The sequence below is a fragment of the Oncorhynchus nerka genome, linkage group LG4 (genome assembly GCF_034236695.1).
Source record: "Oncorhynchus nerka isolate Pitt River linkage group LG4, Oner_Uvic_2.0, whole genome shotgun sequence".
NCBI lineage: Eukaryota > Metazoa > Chordata > Actinopteri > Salmoniformes > Salmonidae > Oncorhynchus > Oncorhynchus nerka.
Window position 1 is genome coordinate 47,714,689 of NC_088399.1, and position 16,263 is coordinate 47,730,951.

A 16,263-nucleotide genomic window follows, 5' to 3' on the forward strand; every position below is an offset into this window, starting at 1 on the left:
GTGTGATTGACTTGGAGTTACATTGTGTTGTTTAAGTGGTCCCTTTATTTTTTTGAGCAGTGTATGTTTACATTGCCAAAGCAAAAGGAATAGACAATAGGAAGTGCAACTCAGTTTCCACCTCATTTTGTGGGCAGTGGGCACATAGGCAGACCTGGCTCGCCAGAGATGAAAGGCTATGGCGGCCTCTCTCTATAGCAAGGCTATGCTCACTGAGTCTGTACATAGTCAAGAACTTTCTTCATTTAGGGTCAGTCACGGTGGTCAGGTATTCTGCCACTGTGTCTACCTGACGAAGCTTATCTCTATGCCGAGACCTTAAAACTGAGGTATAGTCCTCATTCTGATCTGGGTGCTTTGTTTGGGGTTTTGTGTTGTACACTAAGTATATTTTTGCAGAATTCTGCATGCAGAGTCTCAATTGGGTGTTTGTCCCATTTTGTGATTTCTTGTTTGGTGAGTGGAATCCAGGCCTCACAACCATAGACGGCAATGGGTACAGTAACTGGTTAAAGTATTTTTAGCCAGATCCTAATTGGAATGTTGAGTTTTATTTTCCTTCCGACGGCGTAGAAGGCCCTTCTTGCCTTGTCTCTGAGATCGTTCACAGCTCTGTGGAAGTTACCTGTGGTGTTGATGTTTAGGACGAGTTAGGTGTCATTTTTTGTGTGCTCTAGGGCAACAGTGTCTAGATAGAATTTGTATTTATTGTCTTGGCTACTGGACATTTTTTGGAACAGCATAATTTTTTGTCTGAGATTCACTGCCAGATAGCTCATGCATGGAGAGACAAAGCAGGTACGGGGAGTAATTATATTTACTTGGAACCGGAACCCCTCAACTGAAGCTCAACTGAAGCTAGCCAGCAAACCACTAGCCATGCTAGCGGTCTTCAGCTAACCGGTCATCAGCTAACCTTCAGCCCGGAAAGCTCTCGCCAGTTCGAATAACGCGACTCTAACCAGAGCATAACGGACCTATTTATTTTTTTCATTCACCGATTTCTTCCCCGGATTCCCACCGCAAATGGAACATTTTTCAGCTGGATCTTCACAACTAGCTCTTCACAACTAGCTATCTAGCTATCTACGAACTGTTAGCTTGCTAGCACAGGCCTGCTAACCGTCTGCATCGCCGCGTCCCAAACACCCATATTTACTTTCTATCTCTTTTTGATTTTTAATTTGTTTATACCTTCCGGAAACCTGCCTCACCCAATGTGATACGGAATCGCTATTATTTTTAATTTTTTAGAACACACTCAAGAACCTCCAGAAGCTAACCAGCTAACTAGCTACAAGCTATTTAGTCATTGTTCGTTTTTTTTAAACCTGGATAACACTCGCCAGTCCAGCTTCCCTGCCACATAGCTGATGCACGCTGGACTGTCCATTAATCACGGTACTCCATTCTGCTTGTTTGTTTTATCTGTTGGCCCCGTTGCCTAGTCAACGCCATTTTACCTGCTGTTGTCGTGCCAGCTGATTAGCTGTTGTTGTCTAACCTACTGTTTTAGCTAGCTTTCCCTATTCAACACCTGTGATTACTGTATGCCTCGCTGTATGTCTCTCTCAAATGTCAATATGCCTTGTATACTGTTGTTCAGGTTAGTTATCATTGTTTTAGTTCACAATGGACCCCCTAGTTCCACTCCTCATACCCCTGATAACTCCTTTGTCCCACCTCCCACACATGCGGTGACCTCACCCATTACAACCAGAGATACAACCTCTCTCATCATCACCCAGTGCCTGGGCTTACCTCCGCTGCACCCGCACCCCACCATACCCCTGTCTGCACATTATGCCCTGAATATATTCTACCATGCCCAGAAACCTGCTCCTCTTATTCTCTGTCCCCAACACTCTAGGCGACCAGTTTTGATAGCCTTTAGCCGCACCCTCATACTACTCCTTCTCTGTTCCGCGGGTGATGTGGAGGTAAACCCAGGCCCTGCATGTCCCCTGGCACCCTCATTTGTTGACTTCTGTGATCGAAAAAGCCTTGGTTTCATGCATGTCAACATCAGAAGCCTCCTCCCTAAGTTTGTTTTACTCACTGCTTTAGCACACTCTGCTAACCCTGATGTCCTTGCTGTGTCTGAATCCTGGCTCAGGAAGGCCACCAAAAATTCAGAGATTTCCATACCCAACTATAACATCTTCCGTCAAGATAGAACTGCCAAAGGGGGAGGAGTTAGCCTGCAAAGTAATGTCATACTTTCCAGGTCCATACCCAAACAGTTCGAACTACTAATTTTGAAAATTACTCTCTCCAGAAATAAGTCTCTCACTGTTGCCGCCTGCTACCGACCCCCCTCAGCTCCCAGCTGTGCCCTGGACACCATTTGTGAATTGATCGCCCCCCATCTAGCTTCATAAAAACATTCCCAAACCAGAAACCGTGGATTGATGGCAGCATTCGCGTGAAACTGAAAGCGCGAACCACTGCTTTTAATCAGGGCAAGGTGTCTGGTAATATGTCCGAATATAAACAATGCAGCTATTCCCTCCGCAAGGCTATTAAACAAGCTAAGCGTCTGTACAGAGACAAAGTGGAATCTCAATTCAATGGCTCAGACACAAGAGGCATGTGGCAGGGTCTACAGTCAATCACGGACTACAAGAAGAAACCCAGCCCAGTCACGGACCAGGATGTCTTGCTCCCAGGCAGACTAAATCACTTTTTTGCCCGCTTTGAGGACAATACAGTGCCACTGACACGGCCTGCAACGAAAACATGCGGTCTCTCCTTCACTGCAGCCGAGGTGAGTAAGACATTTAAATGTGTTAACCCTCGCAAGGCTGCAGGCCCAGACGGCATCCCCAGCCGCGCCCTCAGAGCATGCGCAGACCAGCTGGCCGGTGTGTTTACGGACATATTCAATCAATCCCTATACCAGTCTGCTGTTCCCACATGCTTCAAGAGGGCCACCATTGTTCCTGTTCCCAAGAAAGCTAAGGTAACTGAGCTAAACGACTACCGCCCCGTAGCACTCACTTCCGTCATCATGAAGTGCTTTGAGAGACTAGTCAAGGACCATATCACCTCCACCCTACCTGACACCCTAGACCCACTCCAATTTGCTTACCGCCCAAATAGGTCCACAGACGATGCAATCTCAACCACACTGCACACTGCCCTAACCCACCTGGACAAGAGGAATACCTATGTGAGAATGCTGTTCATCGACTACAGCTCGGCATTCAATACCATAGTACCCTCCAAGCTCGTCATCAAGCTCGAGACCCTGGGTCTCGACCCCGCCCTGTGCAACTGGGTACTGGACTTCCTGACGGGCCGCCCACAGGTGGTGAGGGTAGGCAACAACATCTCCTCCCGCTGATCCTCAACACGGGGCCCCACAAGCGTGCGTTCTGAGCCCTCTCCTGTACTCCCTGTTCACCCACGACTGCGTGGCCATGCACGCCTCCAACTCAATCATCAAGTTTGCGGACGACACAACAGTGGTAGGCTTGATTACCAACAACGACGAGACGGCCTACAGGGAGGAGGTGAGGGCCCTCGGAGTGTGGTGTCAGGAAAATAACCTCACACTCAACGTCAACAAAACTAAGGAGATGATTGTGGACTTCAGGAAACAGCAGAGGGAACACCCCTATCCACATCGATGGATCAGTAGTGGAGAGGGTAGCAAGTTTTAAGTTCCTCGGCATACACATCACAGACAAACTGAATTGGTCCACTCACACTGACAGCGTCGTGAAGAAGGCGCAGCAGCGCCTCTTCAACCTCAGGAGGCTGAAGAAATTCGGCTTGTCACCAAAAGCACTCACAAACTTCTACAGATGCACAATCGAGAGCATCCTGGCGGGCTGTATCACCGCCTGGTACGGCAACTGCTCCGCCCTCAACCGTAAGGCTCTCCAGAGGGTAGTGAGGTCTGCACAACGCATCACCGGGGGCAAACTACCTGCCCTCCAGGACACCTACACCACCCGATGTTACAGGAAGGCCATAAAGATCATCAAGGACATCAACCACCCGAACCACTGCCTGTTCACCCCGCTATCATCCAGAAGGCGAGGTCAGTACAGGTGCATCAAAGCTGGGACCGAGAGACTGAAAAACAGCTTCTATCTCAAGGCCATCAGACTGTTAAACAGCAATCACTAACATTGAGTGGCTGCTGCCAACACACTGTCACTGACCCAACTCCAGCCACTTTAATAATGGGAATTGATGGGAAATGATGTAAATATATCACTAGCCACTTTAAACAATGCTACCTTATATAATGTTACTTACCCTACACTATTCATCTCATATGCATATGTATATACTGTACTCTAGATCATCGACTGCATTCTTATGTCACTAGCCACTTTAACTATGCCACTTTGTTTACTTTGTCTACATACTCATCTCATATGTATATACTGTACTCGATACCATCTACTGTATGCTGCTCTGTACCATCACTCATTCATATATCCTTATGTACATATTCCTTATCCCCTTACACTGTGTATAAGACAGTAGTTTTGGAATTGTTAGTTAGATTACTTGTTGGTTATCACTGCATTGTCGGAACTAGAAGCACAAGCATTTCGCTACACTCGCATTAACATCTGCTAACCATGTGTATGTGACAAATAAAATTTGATTTGATTTGAGTTCGTTCTGTTAGGTGACCTAAACTGGGATATGCTTAACACCCCGGCAGTCCTACAATCTAAGCTAGATGCCCTCAATCTCACACAAATCATCAAGGAACCCACCAGATACAACCCTAACTCTGTAAACAAGGGCACCCTCATAGACGTCATCCTGACCAACTGGCCCTCCAAATACACCTCCGCTGTCTTCAACCAGGATCTCAGCGATCACTGCCTCATTGCCTGTATTCGCTACGGAGCCGCAGTCAAACGACCACCCCTCATCACTGTCAAACGCTCCCTAAAACACTTCTGTGAGCAGGCCTTCCTAATCGACCTGGCCCGGGTATCCTGGAAGGACATTGACCTCACCCCGTCAGTTGAGGATGCCTGGTCATTCTTTAAAAGCAACTTCCTCTCCATTTAGATAAACATGCTCTGTTAAAAAAATGCAGAACCAGGAACAGATACAGCCCTTGGTTCACTCCAGACCTGACTGCCCTCGACCAGCACAAAAACATCCTGTGGCGGACTGCAATAGCATCGAAGAGTCCCCGTGATATGCAACTGTTCAGGGAAGTCAGGAACCAATACACGCAGTCAGTCAGGAAAGCTAAGGCCAACTTCTTCAGGCAGAAGTTTGCATCCTGTAGCTCCAACTCCAAAAAGTTCTGGGACACTGTGAAGTCCATGGAGAACAAGAGCACCTCCTCCCAGCTGCCCACTGCACTGAGGCTAGGTAACACGGTCACCACCGATAAATCCATGATTATCGAAAACTTCAATAAGCATTTCTCAACGGCTGGCCATGCCTTCCGCCTGGCTTCTCCAACCTTGGCCAACAGCTCCGCCCCCCCCCGCAGCTCCTCGCCCAAGCCTCTCCAGGTTCTCCTTTACCCAAATCCAGATAGCAGATGTTCTGAAAGAGCTCCAAAACCTGGACCCGTACAAATCAGCTGGGCTTGACAATCTGGACCCTCTATTTCTGAAACTATCCGCCGCCATTGTCGCAACCCCTATTACCAGCCTGTTCAACCTCTCTTTCATATCGTCCGAGATCCCCAAGGATTGGAAAGCTGCCGCAGTCATCCCCCTCTTCAAAGGGGGAGACACCCTGGACCCAAACTGCTACAGACCTATATCTATCCTACCCTGCCTATCTAAGGTCTTCGAAAGCCAAGTCAACAAACAGGTCACTGATCATCTCGAATCCCACCGTACCTTCTCCGCTGTGCAATCTGGTTTCCGAGCAGGTCACGGGTGCACCTCAGCCACACTCAAGGTACTAAACGATATCATAACCGCCATCGATAAAAGACAGTATTGTGCAGCCGTCTTCATCGACCTTGCCAAGGCCTTCGACTCTGTCAATCACCATATTCTTATCGGCAGACTCAGTAGCCTCGGTTTTTCGGATGACTGCCTTGCCTGGTTCACCAATTACTTTGCAGACAGAGTTCAGTGTGTCAAATCGGAGGGCATGCTGTCCGGTCCTCTGGCAGTCTCTATGGGGGTGCCACAGGGTTCAATTCTCGGGCCGACTCTTTTCTCTGTATATATCAATGATGTTGCTCTTGCTGCGGGTGATTCCCTGATCCACCTCTACGCAGACGACACCATTCTATATACTTTCGGCCCGTCATTGGACACTGTGCTATCTAACCTCAAACGAGCTTCAATGCCATACAACACTCCTTCCGTGGCCTCCAACTGCTCTTAAACGCTAGTAAAACCAAATGCATGCTTTTCAACCGATCGCTGCCTGCACCCGCATGCCCGACTAGCATCACCACCCTGGATGGTTCCGACCTTGAATATGTGGACATCTATAAGTACCTAGGTGTCTGGCTAGACTGCAAACTCTCCTTCCAGACTCATATCAAACATCTCCAATCGAAAATCAAATCAAGAGTCGGCTTTCTATTCCGCAACAAAGCCTCCTTCACTCACGCCGCCAAGCTTACCCTAGTAAAACTGACTATCCTACCGATCCTCGACTTCGGCGATGTCATCTACAAAATGGCTTCCAACACTCTACTCAGCAAACTGGATGCAGTCTATCACAGTGCCATCCGCTTTGTCACTAAAGCACCTTATACCACCCACCACTGCGACTTGTATGCTCTAGTCGGCTGGCCCTCGCTACATATTCGTCGCCAGACCCACTGGCTCCAGGTCATCTACAAGTCCATGCTAGGTAAAGCTCCGCCTTATCTCAGTTCACTGGTCACGATGGCAACACCCATCCGTAGCACGCGCTCCAGCAGGTGTATCTCATTGATCATCCCTAAAGCCAACACCTCATTCGGCCGCCTTTCGTTCCAGTACTCTGCTGCCTGTGACTGGAACGAAATTCGTTGATTGCAAAAACAGCTGAAGTTGGAGACTTTTATCTCCCTCACCAACTTCAAACATCAGCTATCTGAGCAGCTAACCGATCGCTGCAGCTGTACATAGTCTATTGGTAAATAGCCTACCCATTTTCACCTACCTCATCCCCATACTGTTTTTATTTATTTACTTTTCTGCTCTTTTGCACACCAATATCTCTACCTGTACATGACCATCTGATCATTTATCACTCCAGTGTTAATCTGCAAAATTGTAATTATTCGCCTACCTCATGCCTTTTGCACACATTGTATATAGACACCCCCCCTTTTTTTCTACTGTGTTATTGACTTGTTAATGGTTTACTCCATGTGTAACTCTGTGTTGTCTGTTCACACTGCTATGCTTTATCTTGGCCAGGTCGCAGTTGCAAATGAGAACTTGTTCTCAACTAGCCTACCTGGTTAAATAAAGGTGAAATAAAAAAAATAAAAAAATAAATGCATTATCTCAACAGGTCTTGTTATATATCTGATGTTGTTGTCCTTTCTAGCATGGCCATCTCCTGAGTTCCATATCTCCCCTTCCTTCTTCCTTCATGTCTTTAAGGACTCTGACGGGAGCCATCTTTACTTTGTCAAAGCCGTTCAGAGACAAGGCCCGGAGTGCTCTCTAATTCCTTGTTCACTGTCACGTTTGCTCCCGCTCTTCCCTCCCCCTGGCGCTTGAGGGCGCCAGATTGCCTTGCATCGCGCACTCCTGCCATCCCTCGTCACGCGCATCAGCGTTATTGGACTCACTTATCACCTGATTATTTCCTCCCCTATATTTGACAGTTCCTCAGCTCTGTTCCCCGCTGCTGCGTTGAGTGTTTTCTGACGCTGTTCCTGTCTCGTTTTATGTCCGTTATTTATTCAACGTTACTCCCCGTACCTGCTTCGTCTCTCCAGCGTCAATCCATGTGACAGCTCACACTGCGACCTTAACGCTCAAATCCGTTTTGTTTTTCAAATTCGTTTCGGAATAATGACTGTACAAACATCAAGTTACAAGTGACCAAATCAGATTTGTGTGTGTGTTCAGACAGCAGTCATGGCTACCCTAGTTGTCATAGTTATGACAGTGTGTGCGCAGTGGTGTAGGCTGATTGGTGGTGGTGCTCATGCTTTCTGTCACTCAGGTGACAATACCTGCCTGGGACTTTTCCCAGTTTCGTTGAATGTTCAACATCATCGTGTAAGAACCATTTTAAAGCCTCAAAGGATAAGATGATACAACTTTCAAAATGAGTCCTTTTTGGCTAGCCACAGCAGTCAACTTTCTAGCACATTCACTCATTTGTTTGTAAACAATTAACAAGCTAGTTAGCTAGTACTACGTCATGTTCTGGTCAAACTGTCAGCAGATTAGCTAGCTAGCAGAGGGTCTTTTACTCAGTTGTAAGGAATTCTTATCACTTTACATGATCCCTGTAACACCTAAAGATTTTTCAATTGTGTTACTACATGTCATTCCCTCAGGTGTTGCTTTATCATTCAGGAACGTGTCAAGACCCTCCGAACATACCTACGATTAACCCTGTTGACTCATCAGTAGGAAAGATTTGTTTCTCTTCTGGTCCATTCAACAACAGAGCGATACGAACCTTGTTTCAACAGGATGTTGTATCTAAACCTTATGTCATGCCTTTTGGAATGGATTTATTGATAATATCTGTTGGAAAAAAGTTTGGATGTTACCACACACATACCTACTTGTTAACAAAAATTAAGGAAGTTTCCTTTAAAATTATTCATAAATATTATCCTGCCAACCACTCTATGAAGAAGTTTAAGGAAAACATCCAAATAAATTGCTCCTTTTGTAATGACAAAAAAAAAAAAAAAATACGCCAAATAACAGTCTAAAAACCACTTGAGGTCACATAAATCCGATTTGACAGTTCAGACACAAGTTGCATGGCCAGGAATCAGATTTGTACCAGACTTCAAATCACATATGAAGGTGTAGCTTGAAATATCGGATTCCATGTGGCTTTTGGCTGTTCAGACTGCAGGAAAAAGAGCAGATTTGAATAGGATATGCAAAGAAATAGGATTTGAGTCACTTCAAACTGCCAATGTGAACCAGGCTTTAGGACACAGAGCTTATAGTGGATGGATAGGGTGATAGGGGAGAGAAAGAGACTGACAGATGAGATAAAGGGATGCAGGCGGTTATATAAAGGGGTTGTGGGAACACAGCGTCTTCCGAGAGAGTGATGAGAGAGAAGGAAGAGACAAAACACAGTGGAAACACGTTAACCTGAATCAGTCTGGACCCTTGGACCTTGTAAGATATACTTGGAGGAAGCTTAATCAAGCTAGCCGGATTGATTATTTTCTGGTAACTTTTTCTATGGTGCTAAAATTGAAAAAAATATTGATTGAGGATCGAATGCAATCAGACCATCAATTTATATCCCTTCAGATAAAGACTTTCCCCCCGAAAATGGTTTCGGTCAGTGGAGAAACGACTTACAACAGAAATAGAAAAATGATGTTGATGAATGTACTACAGAAGCACTGAATAATCTAGGCGCAAAACACAATGAGTTTGAGGAACTTATTCAGGAAGGTTTCATTTATCTAAAAAAAAAAAAACATATTAGATGGAGAACGACAAAACATTTATAACGTTTTTCCTAAACCTCCAACATAGAAACACGACCAGAAATAACCTACAGAAAATAGTTACAAACGATGGAGAAATCATTATTCTCATTTTGAATGAAAAAAATGTAAACAAACTCACTTAACGATGAGTTTTGTGATATCCTTCTCCCAAAAATTCATGTTAAACTCTGTGAAACCCCAAACATATTGTGATAGCATTATTACACAGGACAAACTACATTTGGCAATTGGTTCCTTTTAGACGGAAAAAAAAAACCTGGCCTAGATATATCAAACTTTTAATGAACTACTGATAGATCCACTACTATCAGACACACAAAAAGAAGATTGATCTCTTTCCTACTGAAGCAGGAGCCAGGAAGCAATACAAAGACCCAATATATATATATTTTTTTAGGCCTATCACCATTGAATGTTGCAACGGCAAAGCATTGGCAAAGTGTATTGCTCATAGAATTAAAAAGGTCTTAAAAGGAATACACACTACATGACCAAAAGTATGTGGACACCTGCTTGTCGAACATCTCAGTCCAAAATCACGGGCATTAATATGGAGTTGGTCCCCTCTTTGCTGCTAATAACAGCCTACGCTCTTCTGGGAAGGCTTTCCACTAGACGCTACTGGGATTTGCTTCCATTCAGCCACAAGAGCATTAGTGAGGCTGACCTCGACAAACCAATTCTGTATGGACCTCGCTTTGTGCACGGAGGCATTGTCATGCTGAAAAAGGAAAGGGCCTTCCCCAAACTGTTGCCACAAAGTTGTAAGCACATAAATGTCTAGAATGTCATTCTATGCTGTAGCGTTAAGACTTCCCTTCACTGGAACTAAGGTGCCTCGCCCAAACCATGAAAAACAGCCCCAAACTTTAATCCTCCTCCACCAAACATTACAGTTGGCACTATGCATTGGGGCAGGTAGCATTCTCCTGGCATCCGCAAAACCCTGATTTGTCTGTTGGACTGCCAGATGGTGAAGCGCTATTCATCACTCCAGAGAATGCATTTCCACTGCTCCAGTCCAAATTCTGAGAGCTTTACACAACTCCAGCCGATGCTTGGCATTGCGCATGGTGATCTTAGGCTTGTGTGCAGCTGCTCGGCCATGCAAACCCATTTCACTAAGCACCCGACAAACAGTTATTGTGCTGACGTTGCTTCCAGAAGTAGTTTGGAACTTGTAGTGAGTGTTGCAACCGAGGACAGATTATTTTTTACGCGCTGTGCGCTTCAGCACTCGATGCACTCCCGTTCTGTGAGCTTGTGTGTCCTACCACTTTACGGCTGAGCCGTTGTTGCTCCTAGACATTTCCATTTCACAATAACAGCACTTACAGTTGACTGGGGCAGCTCTAGCAGGGCATTCATTTGATGTACTGACTTGTTGGAAAAGTGGCACCCTATGAATGTGCCACGTTGAAAGTCACTGAAATCTTCAGTAAGGCCATTCTACTGCCAATGTTTTCCTATGGAGAGTGCATGGCTGTGTGCTCAATTCTATATACCTGTCAGCAATGGGTGTGGCTGAAATAGCCGAATCCACTAATTTGCAGGGGTGTTCACATACTTTTGTATTTAACATGTATATTGGAGCCAAAATTAGAAATAATTGAAAACTATGAGTATACAGGGAAAAAATGTATCATCTTTATAGAGAAAGCCTTTGCTGCAGTACGTCTAGAATCTGTTTATAAGTGCCTGGATTTTTTCAACTTCGGAGAATATCTCATAAGATGGGTAAAAGTCATGTACAACAACACTATATATAAAATAATAAATAATGGTTACTTCTCTGAAAATGTTGAACTGTCAAGAGGTGTAAAACAAGGTTGCCCTCTATCATCATACGTATTTATTATAGCCATTGAAGTGTTAGGGTTCAGATCCGACGATAACATTAAGGGGTTAATTGAGGACCTGGAAGTTTCACCAGTGGGCATATGGGCGTATGGTGAAGATTATTTGCTTGGTGTACATATCCCAGAAACGTCTAACGATCTTGCAACTATTAACTTTGATAGAAAACTTAGTAAAATAAATAGGATCTTGAAACCGTTGAGAGGGGAAACACCTGTCCATCTACGGGTAAATTACCCTGATATTGCACTTTACATACAGTGCCTTCAGAGAGTAGTAATACTCCTTGACTTATTCCACATTTAGTTGTGTTACAGCATGAATTTTTTATTTTATTTTTTATCACACACAATACCCCATAATGACAAAGTGAATACATCTTTTTTGAAATAGCACATTTCTTGAAAATTAAATACAGTAATATATGACACCCTTGAGTTAACACTTTGTAGAAGCACCTTTGACAGCAATTACAGCTGTGTGTCTTTCTGGGTAAGTCTCTAAGAGCTTTCCACACCTATATTGTGCAACATTTGCCCATTATTATTACAAACAATTCTTCAATCTCTGCCAAATTGGTTGTTAATCATTGCTAGACAGTCATTTCAGGTCTTGCCATAGATTTTCAAGTAGATTTAAGTCAAAACAGTAACTCGGCCAACTCATGAACATTCACTGTCTTCTTGGTAAGCAACTCCAGTGTAGATTTGGCCATGTGTTTTAGGTTATTGTCCTGCTGAAAGGTGAATTCATCTCCCACTGTCTGGTGGAATGCAGACTGAACCAGGTTTTCCTCTAAGATTTTGTCTGTGCTTAGCTCTATTCTGTTTATTTTTTATCCTGAAAAACTCCTTAGTCCTTAACTATTACAAACATACCCATAACATGATGCAGCCACCAATATGCTGGAAAATATGGAGTACTCAGTAATGTGTTGTATTGGATTTGCCACAAACATAACACTTCGTATTGTATTCAGGACAAAAAGTGAATTGCTTTACCACATTTTTTTCAGTATTACTTTAGTGCCTTGTTGCAAACAGAATGCATGTTTTGCAATATCTTTTTATTTTGTACAAGCTTCCTTCTTTTCACTCTGTTCATTAGGTTAGTATTGTGGAGTAACTACAATGTTATTGATCCATCTTCAGTCTTCTCCTATTACAGCCGTTAAACTCTATAACTGTTTTAATGTCACCATAGGTCTCATAGTGAATCCCTGAGCGGTTTCCTTTCTCTCTGGCAATTGAGTAAGGAAGAACACCTGTATCTTTTTAGTGATTGTGTGTATTGATACACTATCCAAAGTGTAATTAATAACTTCACCATGCTCAAAGGGATAGTCAATGTCAGTATTTTTAAAACCCATCCACCAATAAGTGCCCTTCTTCGCAAGGCATTGGAAAACCTCCCTGGTCTTTGTGGTTGAATCTGTGTTTGAAATTCACTGCTTGACTGAGGGACCTTACAGATAATGTATGTGTACAGTCGTGGCCAAAAGTTTTGAGAATGACACAAACATTAATTTCCACAAAGTTTGCTGCTTCAGTGTCTTTAGATATTTTTTGTCAGATATTACTATGGAATACTGAAGTATAATTACAAGCATTTCATAAGTGTCAAAGGCTTTTATTGACAATTACATGAAGTTGATGCAGAGACAATATTTGCAGTGTTGACCCTTCTTTTTCAAGACCTCTGCAATCTGCCCTGGCATGCTGTCAGTTTAACTTCTGGGCCACATCCTGACTGATGGCAGCCCATTCTTGCATAATCAATGCTTGGAGTTTGTCAGAATTTGTGGATTTTTGTTTGTCCACCTGCTTCTTGAGGATTGACCACAAGTTCTCAATAGTATTAAGGTCTGGGGAGTTTCCTGGCCATGGACACAAAATATCAATGTTTTGTTCCCCGAGCCACTTAGTTATCACTTTTGGCTTATGGCAAGGTGCTCCATCATGCTGGAAAAGGCATTGTTCGTCACCAAACTGTTCCTGGATGGTTGGGAGAAGTTGCTCTCTGAGGATGTGTTGGTACCATTCTTTATTCATGGCTGTGTTCTTAGGCAAAATTGTGAGTGAGCCCACTCCCTTTGCTGAGATGCAACCCCACACATGAATGGTCTCAGGATGCTTTACTGTTGGCATGACACTGGACTGATGGTAGCGCTCACCTTGTCTTCTCCGGACAAGCTTTTTTCTGGGTGCCTCAAACAATCGGAAAGGGGATTCATCAGAGAAAATGACTTTACCCCAGTCCTCAGCAGTCCAATCCCTGTACCTTTTGCAGAATAGCTGTCTGTGCCTGATGTTTTTCCTGGAGAAAAGTGGCTTCTTTGCTGCCCTTCTTGACACCAGGCCATCCTCCAAATGTCTTTGCCTCACTGTGCGTGCAGATGCACTCACACCTGTCTGCTGCCATTCCTGAGCAAGCTCTGTACTGGTGGTGCCCCGATCCCACAGCTGAATCAACTTTAGGAGAGGGTGCTGGTGCTTGCTGGACTTTCTTGGGTGCCCTGAAGCCTTCTTCACAACAATTGAACCGCTCTCCTGATTTAGGTGCAATCTTACTGGCAGCAATGTCCTTGCCTGTGAAGCCCTTTTTGTGCAAAGCAATGATGACGGCACGTGTTTCCTTGCAGGTAATCATGGTTGACAGAGGAAGAAGAATGATTCCAAGCACCACTCTCCTTTTGAAGCTTCCAGTCTGTTATTCGAACTCAATCAGCATGACAGAGTGATCGTCAGCTGGTCCTTTTGTGGCAGGGCTGAAATGCAGTGGAAATGTTTTTGGGGGATTCAGTTCATTTGCATGGCAAAGAGGGACTTTGCAATTAATTGCAATTTATCTGATCACTCTTCATAACATTGAATTGAGTTGAGTTTATTTTTACAGGGACAGTTCATATTAATCAACGTTTCTGTAAAAGTGCCGGATTTAGCCAGCCGGCTAAAAACTATTACAATATAGACAATCATTGAGCAGTAAGCACACGCAGAGCAACATAGGACAAGCAAGACATAGCATACAGACAGAGCAACATAGAACAAAAAGCAGCAAGACAAAATTCATAAAAGCAACAAAGTGTTTCCACATCTCACAAGCTACAGACAACAGACAACATGGAAAGCGGCAATACACAGCTAGGGATTATGTTCACAAATCTGATTGACCTTTAACGATGTCTTCATGCATTTTGTGAAAGTGTGATATGTGGTGCAGTTATGTGTGTCTGATGGCAGTGTATTCCTGACAAGGGAAGCTATCACAGAGAAAGCGGATTTACTAAAAAGGTGCTTTTCCTTAAGGGCACTATACAGTCACCTCTCATGGCAGACCTTGTGGATCTGCTGCCATTTGTTTGGGTTTTCTGTTTAACAAAAATACTGAGTGGAGGGGGAGCCAGGTCATTTAGGATCTTGATTTTTGATGTCTCAGTACCATGGGATCATGTTTATGAACTGATATACAAAACAACATTTGACGCATCAATCCGTTCTTTTCTATTTAAATTATTATATTCAGTGCATTCGGAAAGTGTTCAGACCCCTTGACTAATTCCACAGTGACGTTACAGCCTTATTCTAAAATGATTTTTTTTTTAAAATTCCCCTCCAATCTACACAAATACCCCATAATGATAAAGCAAAAATTGAAATATTAAATTTACTGTACATATGTATTCAGACCCTTTACTCAGTACTTTGTTGAAGCACCTTTGGCAGTGATTACAGCCTCGAGTCTTCTTGGGTTTGATGCTACAAGCTTGGCACACCTGTATTTGGGGAGTTTCTCCCATTCTTTTCTGCAGATCCTCTCAAACTCTGTCAGGTTGGATGGGGTGCGTCGCTGCACAGCTATTTTCAGGTCTCTCCAGAGATGTTCGATCAGGTTCAAGTCTGGGCTTGGATATGTGCTTAGTGTTGTTGAAATGTATACCTCCAGGAGATGTTGATGGTGCCACAGTGGAGATGGTTTGTTGTATTCCTCCAGGAGATGTTGATGGTGCCACGGGGGAGATGGTTTGTTGTATTCCTCCAGGAGATGTTGATGGTGCCACAGTGGAGATGGTTTGTTGTATTCCTCCAGGAGATGTTGATGGTGCCACGGTGGAGATGGTTTGTGGTATTCTTCCAGGAGATGTTGGTGGTGCCACGGTGGAGATGGTTTGTTGTATTCCTCCAGGAGATGTTGGTGGTGCCACGGTGGAGATGGTTTGTGGTATTCCTCCAGGGGATGTTGGTGGTGCCACGGTGGAGATGGTTTGTTGTATTCCTCCAGGAGATGTTGATGGTGCCACGTGGAGATGGTTTGTTCTATTCCTCCAGGAGATGTTGGTGGTGCCACGGTGGAGATGGTTTGTTGTATTCCTCCAGGAGATGTTGGTGGTGCCACGGTGGAGATGGTTTGTTCTATTCCTCCAGGAGATGTTGGTGGTGCCACGGTGGAGATGGTTTGTTGTATTCCGCCAGGAGATGTTGGTGGTGCAACGGTTGGAGATGGTTTGTGGTATTCCTCCAGGGGATGTTGGTGGTGCCACGGTGGAGATGGTTTGTTGTATTCCTCCAGGAGATGTTGATGGTGCCACGGTGGAGATGGTTTGTTGTATTCCTCTAAGTTCTAGAGTCTAGGAGATGTTGGTGGTTCTGTTAGCCAGGCCAGTGAAGAGAAAAGGATCCACATCACCGTTTGGAACTGCTAGGGACCTATGGAGGGACAGATGAAGACACACATCACATTGGAGGGTCATTGTAAGTCACATTCCAGTACCTACAAGTCTT

The 16,263-nt window shown here is 44.3% G+C and overlaps 1 protein-coding gene across 1 annotated transcript in view; it reads right to left on the bottom strand.

Annotated features, from left to right (window-relative positions):
- Positions 1 to 14,349: 14,349 nt before the first annotated feature.
- LOC115126408 (uncharacterized) overlaps positions 14,350 to 16,263 on the bottom strand; it is a 46,647-nt gene continuing 44,733 nt past the window's right edge. The window contains exon 11 of the mRNA XM_029656021.2: positions 14,350 to 16,188. Coding sequence (XP_029511881.2) covers positions 16,181 to 16,188 — 8 coding nt within the window. The 3' untranslated portion in view covers positions 14,350 to 16,180. The remainder of the gene's footprint in view (positions 16,189 to 16,263) is intronic.